The following is an 18459-nucleotide window of genomic DNA, read 5'->3' as shown; positions in this document are numbered from 1 at the left end:
GTGGTATATATACACAATGGAATATTATGCAGCCATCAAAACGAATGAGATCTTGCCATTTGCAATGACGTGGATGGAACTGGAGGGTGTTATGCTGAGTGACATAAGTCAATCAGAGAAAGACATGTATCATATGACCTCACTGATATGAGGAATTCTTAATCTCAGGAAACAAACTGAGGGTTGCTGGAGTGGTGGGGGGTGGGAGGGACGGGGTGGCTGGGTGATAGACATTGGGGAGGGTATGTGCTATGGTGAGCGCTGTGAATTGTGCAAGACTGTTGAATCACAGATCTGTACCTCTGAAACAAATAATGCAATATATGTTAAGGAAAAAAAAAGAAGAAGAAGAAGACAGCAGGAGGGGAAGAATGAAGGGGGGTAAATCGGAGGGGGAGATGAACCATGAGAGACGACGGACTCTGAAAAACAAACTGAGGGTTCTAGAGGGGTGGGGTGTGGGGGGATGGATTAGCCTGGTGATGGGTATTAAAGAGGGCACATTCTGCGTAGAGCACTGGGTGTTATGCACAAACAATGAATCATGGAACACTACATCAAAAACTAATGAGGTAATGTATAGTGATTAACATAACAAAAAATTTAAAGAAAAAAAATAAATAAAATCTTGTGAAATGACGCACTTAATGATGGAATGAAAAATAAATTTACACTGATGTAACTTTTTAATTTAAAAAAAGTTTGGGAAACTTTTTTATAAACAGTATATCAGTTTCAAAGATCCCAGGAAGGTCACTTCCCACTTGAGGACTTAATAAAATAAGAAACCTATCTTCTAGACTAGATAGGTCATCCCTACATCTCTGAGGTTATGCATAGGAGAAAACTGGCCTTTATTTCACAATATTATTCTACTATGATTACTTTGAGATAGTTCATCAACATAAAATGTCCACCTGTTTGGGTTTCACTATTTAATTCAACTAAAATTTATGCTTTCTAGACTGTCTAAATAGAACTATATACATATGTATTTTTAAAATGTCTGACTCCTTTCACTTAGCATTACATTTCTGAAGTTCAGAATCTTGTCACATGTAGCAATAGTTAATTTGTTTTCAAATATCAACCCACTGTATGAACATACCACAATATATTTATCCATTCTACTGTGATGGATTTGGGGGTGTTTCTGGTTTGGGGCTAATACAAATAAAGCTACTATGAACATTTTTGAACACATCTTTTGTTATATGTGTGCAAAAAAGTACTAATCATAAAGGAAAAAATTGACAAATTGGACTACATTACAATTACAATGAAGAACTTCACTTCATCAAAAGTACCATTAAAAGAAAGAAAAGGCAAGGTAAAGCATAGAGAAGATGTCTGCAAATAAATAGCCAATAAAGGACTCACCCAAAATATGTAAAAAACTCTTACAAGTCAATAAGAAAAAGACAACATATTGGGAAAATGGGCAAGACACTTGAATAGGCAGTTCACAAAAGAAGATATGCAAATGATCAAAGACATTTATTAGGGAAATGCAACTTAAAACCATAAAGTACCACTACACAGACCACAGAATGGCTAAAAGATTGACAATACCAAGTACGAGCAACAACATGGAACAACTAAAGGGAATTCTTGGTACACACTAGGAAAACTGGCGTTATCAACTAAAGATGAACATACACATATCTTATGATCCTGCAATTCCACTCGTAGGTATAAACTCAGCAGAAATGTATGTACATGTAAACCAAAACAGATGTACCAGGATTGCACACAATGGCATTATTTTATATAGCTGTGACTTTTTAAGTTAATTTTAAAGAGTGAGAGTTTTAATGTAGTTATTATTTAAAGCTGTTTTTCAGCTCAAAAACACAGTATTAGTTTATTTGTACCTCAAAGCACACACACTATAGAAGTAACCAAAATAGTGTTATTACAAATAGTCAATAGGGACAATACGGAGCACTATGAATGCAGAGAGGAAAGAAATGTCTAACGAGGGCTAGTGGAGAAGGCTTTACAGAGATGATGTCTGAAATGGTTTGTGAAGGATGAGGAAAAGTTCAGCAGACAGAAAGGAGAGCAAGGCAGAAGATGCTTAGAAGAGACATGGCTTATCCCAGGAATGGCAAGCACTTCCATATGCCTAGAATGCAGTATGCCTGAGGGAAGAGAGAGATTTCTGTGAGACTGGGGGAGAACATAAAGCTGGCTCAAGAAATGAAGGACCTAAGCACATGAAGTGTGAATCCTGTTTCACAATGGAAAGTTTCATTGATAAGATGCTTTGTAAGTACATTTTCAGCTATTCCATACTTGTCTATATTCTTTCTAAATAACTTGCAAGCTCAGAGGGGAAGAGACTATATTTTTTGTTTTTCTTAAACTCCTTCAGGGTCCACAGCAATTATCTAATAAATGAAGGTGCCTGTTAATTTCGCTCCACCCCCACCTCAGCCTAAACACAGAGGTTCCTAATCTGTAACAATTTATGCAAAGGTTTATTTATGTTTACTTCTGTTTCAGAATACTCAAAGTCCCTATTCTGATAAGGGTTAAAGGTGCTTAGAATCAGATGAGAAGAAAAACAGCCTTAGAAAACGCTTCAAGGGAAACTAAATGGCAAAGAAAGCCAGACTAGGCAGTCTTGCCCACCTCCTCACACTTCTCTCCCATTTCAGTTACATCAGAGGTTCCCAAACTTAGCTACACATCAGAGTTCTCTGGGGAGCTTCTTAAAAATACAGATTTCTGGGTCCTATCTTCAGAGAGTTGGATTCAACAGGTGGGGATGGGAGGAGGGGGGCAGGAGAGGTATGTTTAAAAATCTCCAAAGCTGTGAACTGATTTTATAGAAAGAAGCAAATCTCCACTTGCTCAGAATACCACACTGAAACTGTAGCCCTCCGAAGTTCCAAAGAGGGCATCATGTGATGCTTCAGCCATCGATACTAACCTTTTAACACATGCCCAAAGGGTAGGACAAAACATAGCCTGAATCCAAATCTGATTTATGGTTGGAGTAAAATACATGAAAAGGAAAAAGTAACTCTGAATGTTCATTCTGTGAAGCGAGGGATCACCTACCTGGCTCTGGGACTCCAGTTTAATTTCCTCAGGAGCAGGTTTGGTCATTGGGGTGGGGTTTGTGTTACAAGGATCCATCTGTTCTTTCTTTTCCACTTTCACTTTTACATCATCCAGGCTCAGGTTTGGAGTTGATCTTAAATCTTTCTCATCTTTATCTAAAAGATATCGTAGGAGCTGATGGTCTTTTGATTCTTTTTTCTTTGAAGCATCCAGTTCTAGTTTCACACTCGAGCTCCCTTGTACCTGTCCAGTCACGGATACAGAAGTAGATGAACTGTCCTTTTTATCAGGCTCAACAGACAAAGTGGTGATATCCGAGGGGCTACCCTCCTGGAGGAGCCGGTGCAAAATCTTGTGCCGCTCTGTCAGCGAGCTATGAGAGGAGGGGCAAGAACCGCTTGAGGAGTTAGCAGAGGCAGAGCTGGAAGTGCCTGAGCAAGACAGTACCTCTTTGCAACTTGTGTCTATATCAGCATGCCGCAGCTGCTGCTCTGCAGTTGTTGTCAAAAGCTGCACTAGTTTGTGACTGGTTTGAGAGTATTTATTGTCTCCATCTGAGAGTCTGTCATTGTTATGCAGAAGCCCAGAATCCAGAGGTTTGCCATCACTAGAGCTGTTGTCAGACTGAATCATTTCATTTAAAATGGATGCAATCTCTTTGTTATCTTTGGACTCAGCTTTTGCTGGTTGTATATTTAATCTGCTAGGTGAATTCTGTGAGCTCATCTGCCTGAGGACTGGAGAACTGGCAGAGAAGCCAACAGAGTTATTGGGTCCTTCATTCATGCTCTGTAAAGATGTTACTGGGATGTTTGAGTAAGATCGGTTACTATTATTACAGGCAGTACCTGTCATGACAACGGGGGAGCTTAATGTTGGAATATTAGGAGGGAACGAATTGTTTGGCATCCTGGGCCTTGGTGCCAATCCAGAACTAACTTGTCTCCTCGGAGACATGAACTGTGCAAGAGATATTCCTGTACCTTCCATAGGAGAATTATTGAGGTTTAAAGAGGGGTTAGTGCTCTGGGAACTGGTCTGTCCCTGGTTTAAGGCAACACTGGCTACAATCTGATTTCCAGGTGAGCATCCAAAACTCCCTTGGCTGTTGCTAGAATTACTATGACTGCTGCTATGGAGGTCTGAGCTCTGTTGGCGGTTTACTCTGGGGGATACCATGTTGTTGCTGGATGGTGGCAATGTGGATGAACGGGCCACACCATGAGCTGGCGAGATACTAGAATTGACGGAGGGGTTTACTCGGGGAATTGACATTCCAGAATTAGTGTCATCTTGAGGAGAAAGACCACTGTGTTCCCTAGGGGGGGGAAAAAGACATTATTATTCAAACATCTTCACTGGTTTCCATTAAAATATTTTTATGATGCATATTATAAACCAAGACCATTAACCTCATTAATATTGCAAGCCATCAAGTAAAGAGCTTCTCTGTATGACTTTAAATTAAGGAAAAACAGTGGACTGTTAGTGCTACTGTGAAATATTAGCACCACTTAATAGGAAACAGTGCTCATGGTCTCATAAATTTGATAATGGTTTCAGTTATACGAGAAAGAAATCTTCCTTGGTCTTGGAAAAAATCCAATATATGTACTTTAAACTTTTCAAAATTTAATACAAATACTTAACATTAAAATAATATCTTTGGTTGAAAGAGAAACTTCCCACACCTCTGTTTACAAAAAGTCTTTTATTCATGACTCCCTTGTTACAGCTTTTAAGTATTTCAACTCCAAAGAGGAAGACTGGGTAAGGAAAATACTGTGTCACTGATGTAAAAATTAAAAAGGGTGATATGCAGACATAGCAGATGTTTTGAAAGAGAAATCACAATATGAAAAAAAGAACTGTGCTAATTCCACTCACAAGCATAAATTAAACTAAAATTAGAAAAAAACAGAATACTGAATTCAGATTTTCATCGAGCTCTTTACTCAAATCCATAATTATGACAACAGATTTGTGACTGGTATTACCATGTTCCAATAAGCAAATATATCAGATGAGGAAAAGATGAAGTGAGGGGAAATGTCTTTGTTTTTGTTTAATGCTACATTTTAAATAGTTGCAAATGTAGGGTTTTGAATAATTCATAGGATAAAAGAATGGTTCCATGAATTTACCATATATACCAATGTAAAATGTATTTAGAGAGAAGAACAAATTAGAGGCAATGACAGTCAAAAATCTCAAGTTGATAGTTTAATGACTTGTGGTTTGAGAAACTGTCAACTTGAACTCAGGAGCCATCGAGTTTGCCCTAATGAGAATACAGCACTTTTAAAAATAAAAACAACAATATTAACAAACTCTGAAATCTTTTATAAGACCAAAGTTCACATACAGAAAGTTGGCTATTTTTAGCCACCTTTTTGGTTTTTACCCCTAAAACACATATTTTCAGCCTAACCTTTCCTGTGTTCCTTTCTTTCTTTTTCTTTCTTTTTCTTTCTTTCTTTCTTTCTCTCTCTCTCTTTCTCTCTCTCTCTTTCTTTCTTCTTTTTTTTAACAATAAGGTTATTGCTAGGCGAAAAACCTATAAAACCCAGTATGGATATAGTGATTATATACTCATCACACTAGCTTAATGCCTAACTTAGAATTTTTGTTTTCTAGCCATCAGGAGTATTAAAAAATTTTCTCTAAGAAGAGATATATGAACTGACTTATTTCATATGAAGCTCTCCAAATAAGTAGTACCTGTCGATGATATGAATTCCCATGATGAAAGGTTGCATGTCTGGACTTTGAGGGTAGCAAAGTTTACACTTGGTGTGGGCGCTAAGCATTGTCCCATCATTCAATATGAATCTATAGGATGGGCTGGAGGCAGTGCCACGAGTCATCACTGTTTCAAACAAAAGAAAAACCTAGTTAAAATTCTGACACTTGTACTTTGGGCAGAGGAGAGTTACCAAGCCTTATTTCTACCTTGAACCTCATTTTAAATGCCCTCCCGACAGCTGCTTGCGCAGACTCAAAATAAAGAATAGTTCAGACAAAGCAGATATCTGAGGGCGGGGGGAATGATTCTGGTTGAAATAGACCACTTGATGACAAGTTTTAATTCAGTACTACTTGAATGAGTGCCTCCTCATATAAGTTAAAATTATGAAGAAACTTCAAACCAGGAAAAAAAAATCAACCTTAGTATTTCCCCATAATGGGACAGTTCTTCAAATTTATTAAGTGTCCATTAAAAATACCAGGAAGTAATCTCCCTTCTCCCTTTCGGAATTATCTCTATCAATTTTTTTTTTCCTTTTGCTGGCTGATTTTTTTAACAACAGCTTTACTGAGATATAATTCATATACCATTAAATTCACCCTTTATGTTTTTATTAGTTTGCAGAGTCGCTTAACTGAAATTCAAATTTAATTTTTCACTCAGGAATGTGAATCACTAAAGTCCCATCTGACAAATTAGTGTATTCACATATTATTTTTTATGTTTGAATTTAGTGGAGGAAGTAAATTAAGATAAAGCCAATCATGACTAATATAAAAAACAAAAACTAGGTTAAGGCAGTCAAATCACTAATATAAACAACATAATTTACTTTTGTCTTAAAGGTTTATTAATAGCAGACAAAATTCTAACCATATTGGCAAGTATTTATTAAATATGTAAAGGCTATACCAGACTACTAAAGTAAGAAAACGTCATTGATGTTTTAGCAGTATAATAAAATTCTCTTTTAAGATTTAATAGGTAGATTCAGCTATACCAAGGTTAAAAATCATATTCATGGAAACACAAGAATTACTACCATAAATGACTATTACAATTTAGCCTGTAATGAAAGTTAGTACTATTTTTCCAAGACATTTCAGAAAGCCCTTCTATTACATTTTAAAGACATGTTAAAAAGACTTAAAATGAGCAATTAATAAATATTTTTTTGAAACTACATATTACTTTAAGTAAAGAGAAGACATACTCTCTTTTATTGCTTTGGGCATACCTTACGTACTGAAGAGGGCATAATCTGTTGCAAATCTATACCACACACAAATCAGCCTAAGTACCAAAATTACGATATAAACTTAATGGAAAGGATTAAGACTGATGTCCAACCAATCACATTCTTTACCCATCTGGCAATTTCAGCCAAATCACTGGTACATTTACCAAATATAACACATGGAGAAATTTAGTACCAAATGAAATAATAACTGATGAAAGAGAGTCTTAAATGAAATGGATAATTTTTGTATAAGGATATAAATAAATGTTTTGCTATAGCAAAACCCTAAAAAAATTTAATGATTTCAAACTGTTAAATCTTTTTAACAGTATTTTGGAAGATACACCTACAACAAAAAAGTAGCATTTCAAGATAAATTATTAATCTGGGATAATGATAAAGCTACATTATATAAAGGGCCAAGCAAGACACAATATATTTCATGTTATTTTGCTTATGCCATTTTGTCTCTTCATCATTGTTTACTGCTCTTTAGGGTCTCCCCATTCTGCTGGAAAACACTGGCTCTTCACTACTGAGCTGTACTGTCACCAGCCACATGTGGCTATTTAAATTTAAAATTAAATAAAATTTTAAATTCAGTTCCTCAGCCACACCACATTTCAACTACTCAATAGCCACATGTGGCTAGCATCTCCCATACTGGACAGTACAGTATACATATATACAATCTGACTTCAACTTATATTTCCAATCTTATTTTTCATTGCTTCCTAAACATTTCTTCTGTGTCACTTTAAATAAAGGTAGATAACTTTACACACTTATTTTCTTCATCAGCTAAAATAAGCATAAGGGCTAGTACTATGTCGCATGCTTGTTTTCCACTCTCCTTGAATCTTGCATGAAGCTTTGCATATAAAATCACCCAGTACTTGCTAATTGACCCTCAACTTGAATCTCATGTAAACAGATTAATATTGACTTGTGATCAACTACCACAACATTTCTTTAAAGGACAGATTTTAGATCTTAGCTGTGTTCTCAAATGCTTATATCTCAATTTATGTTCTTGCTCTCATAGGAATCTGGACTTAACTTTTGTAATGAAAATTAATGGAAAGAAATGTCTTGATTTGTTGATAAGCCCTATAAAGTGAGAAAGAACTAGAAACTCAGACTAGCATGGAAACATTAAGATACTGAATGTGGATTACACAGAAACATCACTGGCCCGCCCTTTGTAACTATGCTGTCTTAACTTGGAACTCTATCTATCTAAACTAATAAAAATTCCAAAATTGAGAACCCCTATTAACTTTATATAAGGAATTTACTGCACTTTAAGTTTTGAAGTTAGAATATTTTGGATGATAACGTGTGGAGAAAAGACTTAGCATACATAATAATTCACACATTCTTTGAAAAGGAAAAAAGGTAATATAAACTATAATAAAACTTTAATTATTAGAACTTAAGACTATCCAGTTAACTAGGGGCACCGGGGTGGCTCAGTCATATAAGCATCTGCCTTTGGCTCCTGTCATGATCCCAGGATCCTGGCATGGAGCCCCACGTGGGACACCCTACTCAGCTGGGAGCCTGCTTCTCCCTCTCCCTCTGCCCCTTCCCCCTGAGCACGCGCACTTGAGCGCCCTTGCTCTCTTTCTAATAAATAAATAAAATCTTAAAAAAAAAAAAAGACTATCCAGTTAACTAAAATTCTTCTGGTGCTCAATTTTTCAGATGGAGAGATAAACAGGAAGGTAGCATGGATCAATGAAAAGAACAAGAGTTTAGAAGTCAGATTTAGGCTTGAACTCTGACTTTGTCATTTACAACTTCAGGACTTCATAATGCAAATTAACCTTCACCCATCATCACTAAAACTGAGCCAGTAATATTGTGAGATAATATCTAGTATGGAGCCTAGTACGTAGCAGGTACTGAATGAATATTTCCTGAAAAACACCAAAGAAAACACAAATACAAAGTACCTATGTCCTGAGTCATATACACATTCAGCCAATCCCTAGATACTATTCACACCAACAGCTTCAATCTTATAAAACAATCATTAATATTTTGAATTAAGACATGAGTAAGGGCGCCACAGTTCTTTACAGAGCTGGCTGGATAAACATTTGCTCCGCACACCAAATTTTCCCCATAAATGGGTTTCAAGGTTTACGACTGGACAAAACTATTTGGAATGTCACTGATCACAGGTCCCGGCCTTGTCTTCCAGTCTCGTTTTGCCAGGTACATAGCTAGCTAGTATTGTGATCCCTGCCTCCTGTGTCCATTTCTAAAATTTTTAGAACACTTAGTGGGGAGGGATACTATTGATGTGGTATTACTGACACCCCCCAGAAACTCTTCTAGGAACCTTTTAAAATAACAACTGTTTTGTTTTGTTTTCCTCTCTGGAATAGGCCTCAACAGAGCTATGAAGCAAAGAAAAACATTTTCTCAGATCATAGCAGCTCTAAGAGTAGAGCTATTTGGGTTTTTGACTCCAACCAATTTGGTACCAAGATAACCTCAACAAGCATGCTTTACTGATGTTAACTAAATGGGCAGGTATAAGATGTGCGGTAGGGTACTACCGGTCAAAGCTGGTAGAGATTTCTTTTTCCTTTTGTTATTTCCCTAGATACATGCAGAAAGAATGCAATTAAAAAAAAAAAGCTGTTCCCATGACTGCTACTCTCCCTAAATGCTGATAGATGTGCTACAGGAATAAGTATTCTGAGGAAAAATAAGTCTGGATAACAAAGTCAAACAGGTACCTTTATTGCAGAGCCTCCCAGAAACTTAAATATATGTTAAATATATGTCTTATGAATTCTCAAGAGTGGGAGACTGAAACATTCCCCAAACTTAATTCAGTATGAAACATCATTCCCTAGTTACAGCTATTAATATCTTGTGGAATGTAGGTTTATGTTCTCCAAACTTCTCTGTAAGAAAACATCTTAGACTATAGACTGATTCAGTAGTGTGGGTGGATCCAGAAATCTGGCTTAACAACTGCCCTGGATGAATGTTATCAAGGACCCTTGGGAAGTATTTCACCTAAACCTTTCTTAAAGGAATGGTTCTCAATTGAACTCAATCTGGGAAACTTCCAAACCACATACCCCTACAGAGACTTCCTCCTCCTAGTTTAAAAAGTTCCTCAGGTGATCCTGATACCCATTTCCCCCTAATCTCAGTGGAGAACTACTGCTGTAATCTAGTTCATGTTGAATGCCCACATATTGTTTGACTGAAATGTGTTTGTTTTGTTTTGTTTTTCAAATTTGATTCTGGAAAATAAAATGGTAAACCCCCTTTAAAACCTGTCTCTGTCAAAAGCAGCTGAAAAACCAAGCTAAGAACTAAAGTTTAATGCATATTAGGATTTTCTACCAGCCATTGCCTTCCAAAAGTAAGTTAATGGGCAGGGAAATAAAAAAAGACTCAATCACTATAGAGTTTTACCAACTTTTAACTTTTTGAAAGTTTCACACAAAATCAAGTTTCACACAATGGCATAATTTCACTCTTTTCACACTCTCCTTAAGTGAAGAAGGAGCAATGGAACTGCATATACAAATTTACACCTCCCCCAACTCTGATAGACCAATGGATCTCACACTGGATGTACTTCAACGCTGCTGCTGGAGCTTCAGATACCTGGGCCCTCACAGGAGATTTTAATGCAGCAGGCCAACATCTTTAGCAGATGATCCCCATGTGAGTGTTTCATGGACCACAGTTTTCTTACCAGGTTAGATACTACTGAGTATGAAATATCAGAAAAAGATGTGTTCAGTCCATGAACACTGTTAGGCAAATTGCCCAGAATCTCCAAAACTATAAAATCAGAGTCATGTGAACTCTGGACAACGGTGCTGAGAAAAATACAAGTTATCTCTATTGAGGAATGTTTTCTTCCCCCAAAAGTGGAAGAAAAGGACACGAAGAAATTACTAATGGGAAAGTGGTGTTGAATTACATTTCTTTACATTCTACTCTAAATTGTTTTATTTCATATATTAATGATAGTTACTTGTTATACTTTAATCAATCTGTTTTATAGAGAATTTTAATGGTTTAGAAACACATGAACTGTGGTTCAGTCATATCTACAGGGAGCCTAGTCATTTAGACAATAAGACAATAATCTAGACCTGCTTTGCCTTGGTGCAAGTATATATAAATTACAGGCAAATAAAATTAAAAGTCTTTCACATAAAGTCTTGGAAGGCCCAACTTATAAAGTTAAGGTAAAAACCAAAGAGCATCATATACTTTAGCATTTTCAGCAGTGAATGGAGAGAGTGCTCCGAGTCTCAAACTTAGGCAAAAGTCAAGTGCCATTATTGGTAGAGGGAGTCACGAAGTCTGCAACCAGTAAATGGCATTAGTTGCTTATTGCAATGGTTTCCAAACCTGACTGCACTTCAGGATTGCCTGGGAACTTTTAAAAAATGTAGGTTCTTGGTCCTATCTACTGAAATACCATCTTTGGGGAAGGTATCAGTCTAGTAAGAGGCCCACTGGAGAACCCTTCGTCTATAGGAAGTTGTCCCAGAAGTAACCAGACTAGTGAGGTTCATATAGATGGCTTCCTGGAAAAAAAAAAAAAATCAAGCTGCTTCCTCTCCATGTACCGCCTGGAAGCAGTTGACCTAAAATGTAACTAATGGAAAATCATCTATAAAGTTAGGAATCCTAATATTACAGGGAAATATTAAAATTAAGAAGGGTGATGGAATAATGGAAAACATTTTTAAACTATTTTTCAGGAGGAGCCATACAAAGAGTCTCTTTCCAAAGAAACTATTAGAGAACAGAGAATAAATTATACAGGGAACTGAGTATTAGGCTAACATAATTACGTGACAATATTTTTAAAGTATATCAAAACCCTCACCACCTCTGAAACTCTATGAACTTTCTCAAATAATTTTCCCTGTTTCCTGTAATACTGTTAAGTTCCTTAAGGGCAGAGAATATACTTGTTTTATCTCCCACAGTACCATAGCATAGCATCTATACAATTAATTTCATATGACATATTTTTAACTTGAAACTTCAACCTAAGTCAGGTGATACAGGTACCGTAACAGGAATGAAGTCAACCTGTGGGATACAGATTTCTGTATTATCTAGAAGCCCTTTTACACATGCCTGTTGTGCTGGGAATGATCTTCAAAAGTCAGACGAAATTATCACTTCCCCTCCGAAGCCATCCCTGATTCTCCAAGTCAGAATTAATTTTTTTCTTCTTTGGTTATACCTCTGGGTATAAGCCCATGTCACACTGATCTTTAAAGTCATATATTGTCCTAGTATATTTTCAGCTCATTGAGGGCAAAACCCTGCTTCTTACTCATTGTTGTACCCCTGCCACCTGACATAGTGTTCTATGTATGTGAAGAACTTGGGACATGTCTGCTGAATGAACGAATGAATGAATGAGTGGGTGGGTGAGTGACCACCACATGATACCCTGTTCTTTAAAATGTGCATCCCAAATTCAGGATCCACTCATGAATGACTTTGCTTACCCATTTCTTCCTTTCCTAAGACTGATTATTGCAAAAACTGTAATTTGGAGAAAATACTTATCAAGCCATAAGTTCTATATAAATTACTTCAATATTAATAAAAAAGCAAGGTGAATGAAAATAATTAACAGGAAAAAAAACCTTACCTTCTTGAAATAGTTGTCTGGCGTAAGATGGTTCTCTGCCCTGGGGCTGGAAAAAAGCATAAATGCACTTCCTCACTAAATCTTCCCAGCCAGTTCTGCCGGCAGCTCTCAGGGAACTGGTATCAATAGAGATGATTTTACCTACACGAAGAACGGAAGTTTCCATTTGTGATAGCCTCTTGACATAAGTCATCCACCCATATTTCAAAATCAACAACTACATCTAAGAAATTTGCTGCTGTCCCTAAATGCTTAGTGGACAAACACATTAATAAACACTACTAATTTTTATTACATACGATAACAGTGTATCCTTACACAATAATAAAAAACTATTTTGGCCTTGGAGTGTGTAATATGTTAGCATATCATATTCTAAAATTCAATTCCAGTCAAGTATTAAAATCGTACCATAAAAACCTGAAGCTGCACAGACTAACACAAATCCAACTCCTCTGGTTTGCTCTTTGGATTCTACTCTCTGTATACTAATGACTGGATCACTTATTGGGAAAGGAGAAACAGAGATGAAATATATTATTTTGGTTTAAATTAATTTCCAATAATTAAGTGAAAAGAATATGAGAAAGTAAGCAAAACTTTCCTTTTCTACCTCTTCTTGGGCCGTAGGCAATACTGCATTTAAGAGTAAAAAAAGACCGAGGGCAACAGAAGTTATATCAGAAAAAGATAACAAGTGAGAACATTAAGACTGGCTAGATACTCTGCACACAGAACATATGCTTTATAAAATGTAGTAGTGATTTGCTATTATCATACTTGAACAAATTTCCTAGAAGGCTATGGAAGAATTCAGGTAAATTATTCCTTAGGTAACCAGGGGCCAATTATTCCAGTTTGGCATTATCCAGATAAGTTCTACCTTTTTATGCAATCTTATATTAACACAAAATAATATAGGTAAGATATATACATGTATAGAATTAGATTAATAAAATGAAAACCTGCAAACCCACCATCCAACTTCAGAACTGGAACATTACCTATTCCATTCCATGATGTGTGTACTCCTCACCTGTCACATCCCTCTGTTTTTACATTCTCCTGTCAAGGGACATCTAAATTGTATCCCATTTTTTTGATATTACAATCAATGCTGCTGTGAACACTGTCTACATTTTCCATGATGCATGTGTGTGAGAGCTTCTCTAGGGTACATACGTAGGAACAGAACTGTTGAGTCATAGGTTATGTGAATATTCAACTTTATAGCATTAAACAGTTTCTTAGAAACTTATATAAGAGCTACTGTTAATCCAACATCCTCTCCATCACTTGGGATATTGTCAGGCTTCTTTATATTTTACAATTAGTAGCTGAAAAATGTGTTTGATCTAAATTTGTACTTCCCAATTAATGAGTTTGAGAATTTTTCATGTTTCCTCTTCTGTGAATCGCTGATTTGTCTTTTCCTTATCTTCCCTCTTCTCACAACAAACTCAAATCTGTTGTACTATTTGTGCATCTTCATTTTAACTAATCCCTTCTTTAAGTTTTTCACTTGGTTTGCTTGGAATTTATTAGGCCTCTTTAACTCAGAGTCTTGAATCTGATATATCTGAATCTGTCTGATAAGGCTGTTGCCCAAGTCTTGGCATAAATGTAAATAGTAGAAAGAAAAGAAATTTAAACTTAAAGAAAGGAATTTTGTTATTTAAGAATAGTTTGGGAAAAGCGTGGTGAACACTTGACTGCAACTACAGACAATTCTGGATTTTCTAAGAATTATAATTATTTAACCTGTGTCTCTAATTACATCAGAGGTCAAGAGTTGGTTATAGCAGAGAATCGACTGTCACAGGATCTTCACACGCAACAATGCTCCTCAGATGTAATGACAAAGGGAGGTGCGTGGGGCTGTGTGTGTGTGTTTATGTATTCATGTTAGTACTAACCACAAGAGAGCAAGAGTCTAGAATTGCATGATCAGACGGGAGAAAGTGATTAAATTATCAGCAATGGTAACAAAGGATTAATGCAGTGACTATCTTAGAAGAGAATCATGAATGGATTGATTTAGAGTACCTCTGCTTGCTAGAGGAAACTTCAACCAACCAACCAACTCACCCAACTAAGCCGCTGTTCAATATTTCTTGATAGAGGACTTTTTGTTTTTTTTAAGGGACATAACTCTATGTAGTTAAAACTACTACTTCGTAATACTTATTGCAACTAGTTTAAATTATTTTTTTATCTAAATCAATTTGATGATATAATAAAATGTTATTTACATTTTAAGAACACTTTATATTTCTTTGGCACTTCTCTATTTTCCTTATATTTTACATTTCCTCTGGTATCTTTTATGTAATAAGCGTATACAGTACAGTGATGTCCTTGTAATCGTGCTTTGGTGGCAGGCAATGCAATATAAAAGAAGAGTTCTATATTAGGGTCTATGGATGTCTGTTCTCAGCAATTAGCTGTATGATTTTGGAAAAGTCAACATTCTATCCTTTGTAAAATGAGTGGGCTAGAGTCTGTGATCTCTGAGGTTCCCTCTGGATTTATAATTATTTTATGATTCAGAGCTTATTTTTTATATTTGTACACATCTACTTTAAAATCAGTTATATCTAAGATTTTAATGCTGGGTCCTTGGTCAGGAACAAAACTACCAGTAATAACATTGTTACTACGGGAAAATACAGTCTTCTTTAAAATAATCCAATTTAAGGGGCATCTAGGTGGCTCAGTCGGTTAAGGGTCTGACTCTTGATTTCAGCTCAGGTCATGATCTCAGGGTCTTAAGATCAAGCCCCACATCAGGCTCTGTGCTCAGTCGGGAGTAGGTCATGATCTCAGGGTCCCTCCCTCTGCTTGTAACGCTCTCTCTAAAATAAAATTTAAAAAACATAAAATAATCCAATTTAAGATTCAATGTCTAGAAATGCAATATGAGGAAAAGCTGAAATATATTGTGCCTAAATCATCCTCATAATATTTAGGCCTCCTTCGCCTCCCACATTTATTCAGTAATCTTACTTCCACTCTTTCCAGCAAGCTCTTATTCTGCTCACAAGCCTTTACTTGGTTTTACTGACACAAAAGACCAGTTATATTTTTCAGTGGACCCTATTTTTCCTCCATGCGTTAGTATTTTTGGTTTTCAATAAAGGTTATTCAATTTTTCCAGAGCTGTACATTGGTCAAATATGGAAAAGGACATGTAGATGGTAGACTCAAGAGGGAGGGAGGAAAGTTATGGTGAGGGATAATTACTATGCGCAGATGCTATATCTCCAAGTCCTAGACATTCTCTTTACAATACTCTATTATTCGTGCTAATTTATCCCCACCTATTCTTCAGTAAGGGCAGCTGGGAGCTTATCTTTAAAAACCCAAGAATAAAGCACACAACAGGAATATTTTATTTCTGGGACTAAAAAACTAATAAATATTGTAACAAATATTAATAAATGTTATAAGTAATGGTAAGGGTCAAAAAGTACATTAAAACTAACTTTGACAAAGAGTAAAATTCAGTAGAAATGATTTTTAAAATCTCGGTTTGCTAAAAAATATCTCTGTGGTATCTATCCCTATTTTAAAATGAGAGAGGTAATCGATACATAAGTAACTCTGATGTAAAAGTATGAAACTTGATGTGTTAAAGATAAGATTACATAACATATGAAAAATACCATAGAAAATTGTAAAAAACAGTAACAATTTGTTTTGGCTGAAAATCAAATCTGAAGTAGGCCTTTACAAAGAGGCCTTACTTCCTGGCACTCACTTTTGGGCTCTACTGCCCTTCTTTCGGTTCCTCTAAAGCACCTGTCTGTTTTCCCACAGGCCTTTGCAGCTAGCTCTCCTTCCTCAATCAGGAGTACTCATGCTGCACAGTGACCCTTCCTTGCCAGCCCTGCCACACTTTGCAGAGTTGGCACCACCTCATCCTTTGGAGCTTAGGGCTCAAAATCAGCTCCTCACACTGGTTAACCAGCTAATTTAAAAAATAGGTTTTCCCTCTCAGTTTGCTTTTTACCATCTCACACCTTTTCCATCATAAAATGTACCACAATTTGTAATTATGTTGTTGATTTTTCTCAGCTATGTACACCCTGAGCAGTCACACACACTGACAGGCACTTCTAGGCACTTAATCAGTATGTGCTGAATACATTTTAAAAAAAGGGGAAAGGAAAAAGAAATAGCCAGATACACTGAAGCATAATTTTAAAACCACCATTTATAAATAAATGTATTTACATCTATGGTGCCAAATTTCTTTAAAAATTTTATTCCATGATTATGAAAAATAATTTATAACCAAAACAATATGTGAATAGTTATAATGTTCTCCCCAGCACCCTGCCCATGACAATGATTACAGCATCTAAAATGCACAAGACAAATGGGGCGCCTGGCTGGCTTGGTCAGGGAGCATATGGCTCTTAATCTTGGGGTTGTGAGTCTGAGCCCCATGCTGGGTGTGGAGATTGCTTGAAAGTAAAATCTTAAAAAAGTTAATACAATAAAATAAAAATAAAATGCACAAAATCAAGACCATCTAAAATATTTTCTGTATAAGAAGAGTGAACAGAAGCTGAATAGCAGACAACAGAAGGACATAAAATTTTGGATGTAATTCTAAACTTTGCAGTTAATACCTGTAGTATCTTGCTTGGTCATAAAGGATTCTACACCTGTAATAGTTGGAGGCCGAGGTAATCGCCGTGCAATACAAATCAAACATGACTGGAAATCTGCCCAAAACAAGAAAGGGAAGTTGAAGAAAAGAAGGCAGAAAACAGTTCACATCTATCATTTGCCATTAATGGTTTTCATAAAAACAACACATGTTATACGATCTGACGCAATAGTGGAGTCACTCTGATCTAATAATATAATATTAGAGATAAAATTCCTGGTAACCAAAAACTGGCAGCTCCGGGTGGAGATCTAGTTAGCATAAATTAATCCCTTTCGCATTGAATGTCCGGACATAAACCAGAGGAGACGGACACATTTAATGTACTTGGGTGGTAACAACTTGAAGAAGTAGTTTTCACTAGATTTAAGGAACACAGTGATTTTTTTAAATACAGTTTTTAGTCAATTTCCTCTATTTATCAGTACTTAATGGCTACAAAGACTATTCTCATAACCACTGTGCAGATAATAATTACCATATGAGAAAAACATTTGACTCTTTCTGAAGAAGCAATTATTTTGCCCTTGATGGAGGACTTCATGTTTTAGGATCTATAATTTTTTCCAAGTCCCATTTCTAATTTTTTTGAGTGCTACACACAATATCACACAGCTAAACATGAGCTTCAATCATGTAAGACAGACTGGCACTGGCATGTGTTTTTGTAAAAAGTCCTCAGTTGACTGTGGCACCCATTTGTGGGTGAAACCTGCTACGTGCATGACCTTTCTTATATCCAGTTAATTTCTCATCTTTTACCTTCCCCGGTCCTTACTCCAGTTTCCAATTTGTGGTGTCTTCACTTAGCTTTACTTAAGCTTTACTTAGTCTAAAACAGACTAGCTCATGTGCAAAACTCATCCTCTGTCACATATTTGACTAATGCCATGTTGATACCATGTTCGTATTAGAGCTTCAGCTGTGTTTTCATCTGTTCATACGCTTTCTCCTTATAAATTACCTTGCATGGCCTCAAAAATGCTAACTCTATCCTCCAACGTTCCCCACACTCTAAACTTGAAACTTTCTAAAAATCAGAGCTGTTCAAC

The 18459-nt window shown here is 36.3% G+C and overlaps 1 protein-coding gene across 7 annotated transcripts in view; it reads right to left on the bottom strand.

Annotated features, from left to right (window-relative positions):
- NCOA1 (nuclear receptor coactivator 1) overlaps positions 1–18459 on the bottom strand; it is a 243317-nt gene that overhangs the window by 49483 nt on the left and 175375 nt on the right. For all 7 annotated transcript variants that reach the window (XM_025867841.2, XM_073897063.1, XM_025867835.2 and 4 more), the window contains 4 exons: positions 17367–17462; positions 12730–12870; positions 5794–5941; positions 3070–4390 (listed from right to left, as the gene is read on the bottom strand). In XM_025867841.2, coding sequence (XP_025723626.1) covers positions 3070–4390; positions 5794–5941; positions 12730–12870; positions 17367–17462 — 1706 coding nt within the window. The remainder of the gene's footprint in view (positions 1–3069; positions 4391–5793; positions 5942–12729; positions 12871–17366; positions 17463–18459) is intronic.

The sequence above is a fragment of the Callorhinus ursinus genome, unplaced genomic scaffold (assembly GCF_003265705.2).
Source record: "Callorhinus ursinus isolate GAN/ISIS: 27379988/994484 unplaced genomic scaffold, GSC_fseal_2.0 scaffold10, whole genome shotgun sequence".
In the NCBI taxonomy this organism is placed as follows: Eukaryota; Metazoa; Chordata; class Mammalia; order Carnivora; family Otariidae; genus Callorhinus; species Callorhinus ursinus.
The sequence above is the reverse complement of the archived record's forward strand: the minus strand, read 5'-3'. Positions and strand labels throughout refer to the sequence as shown.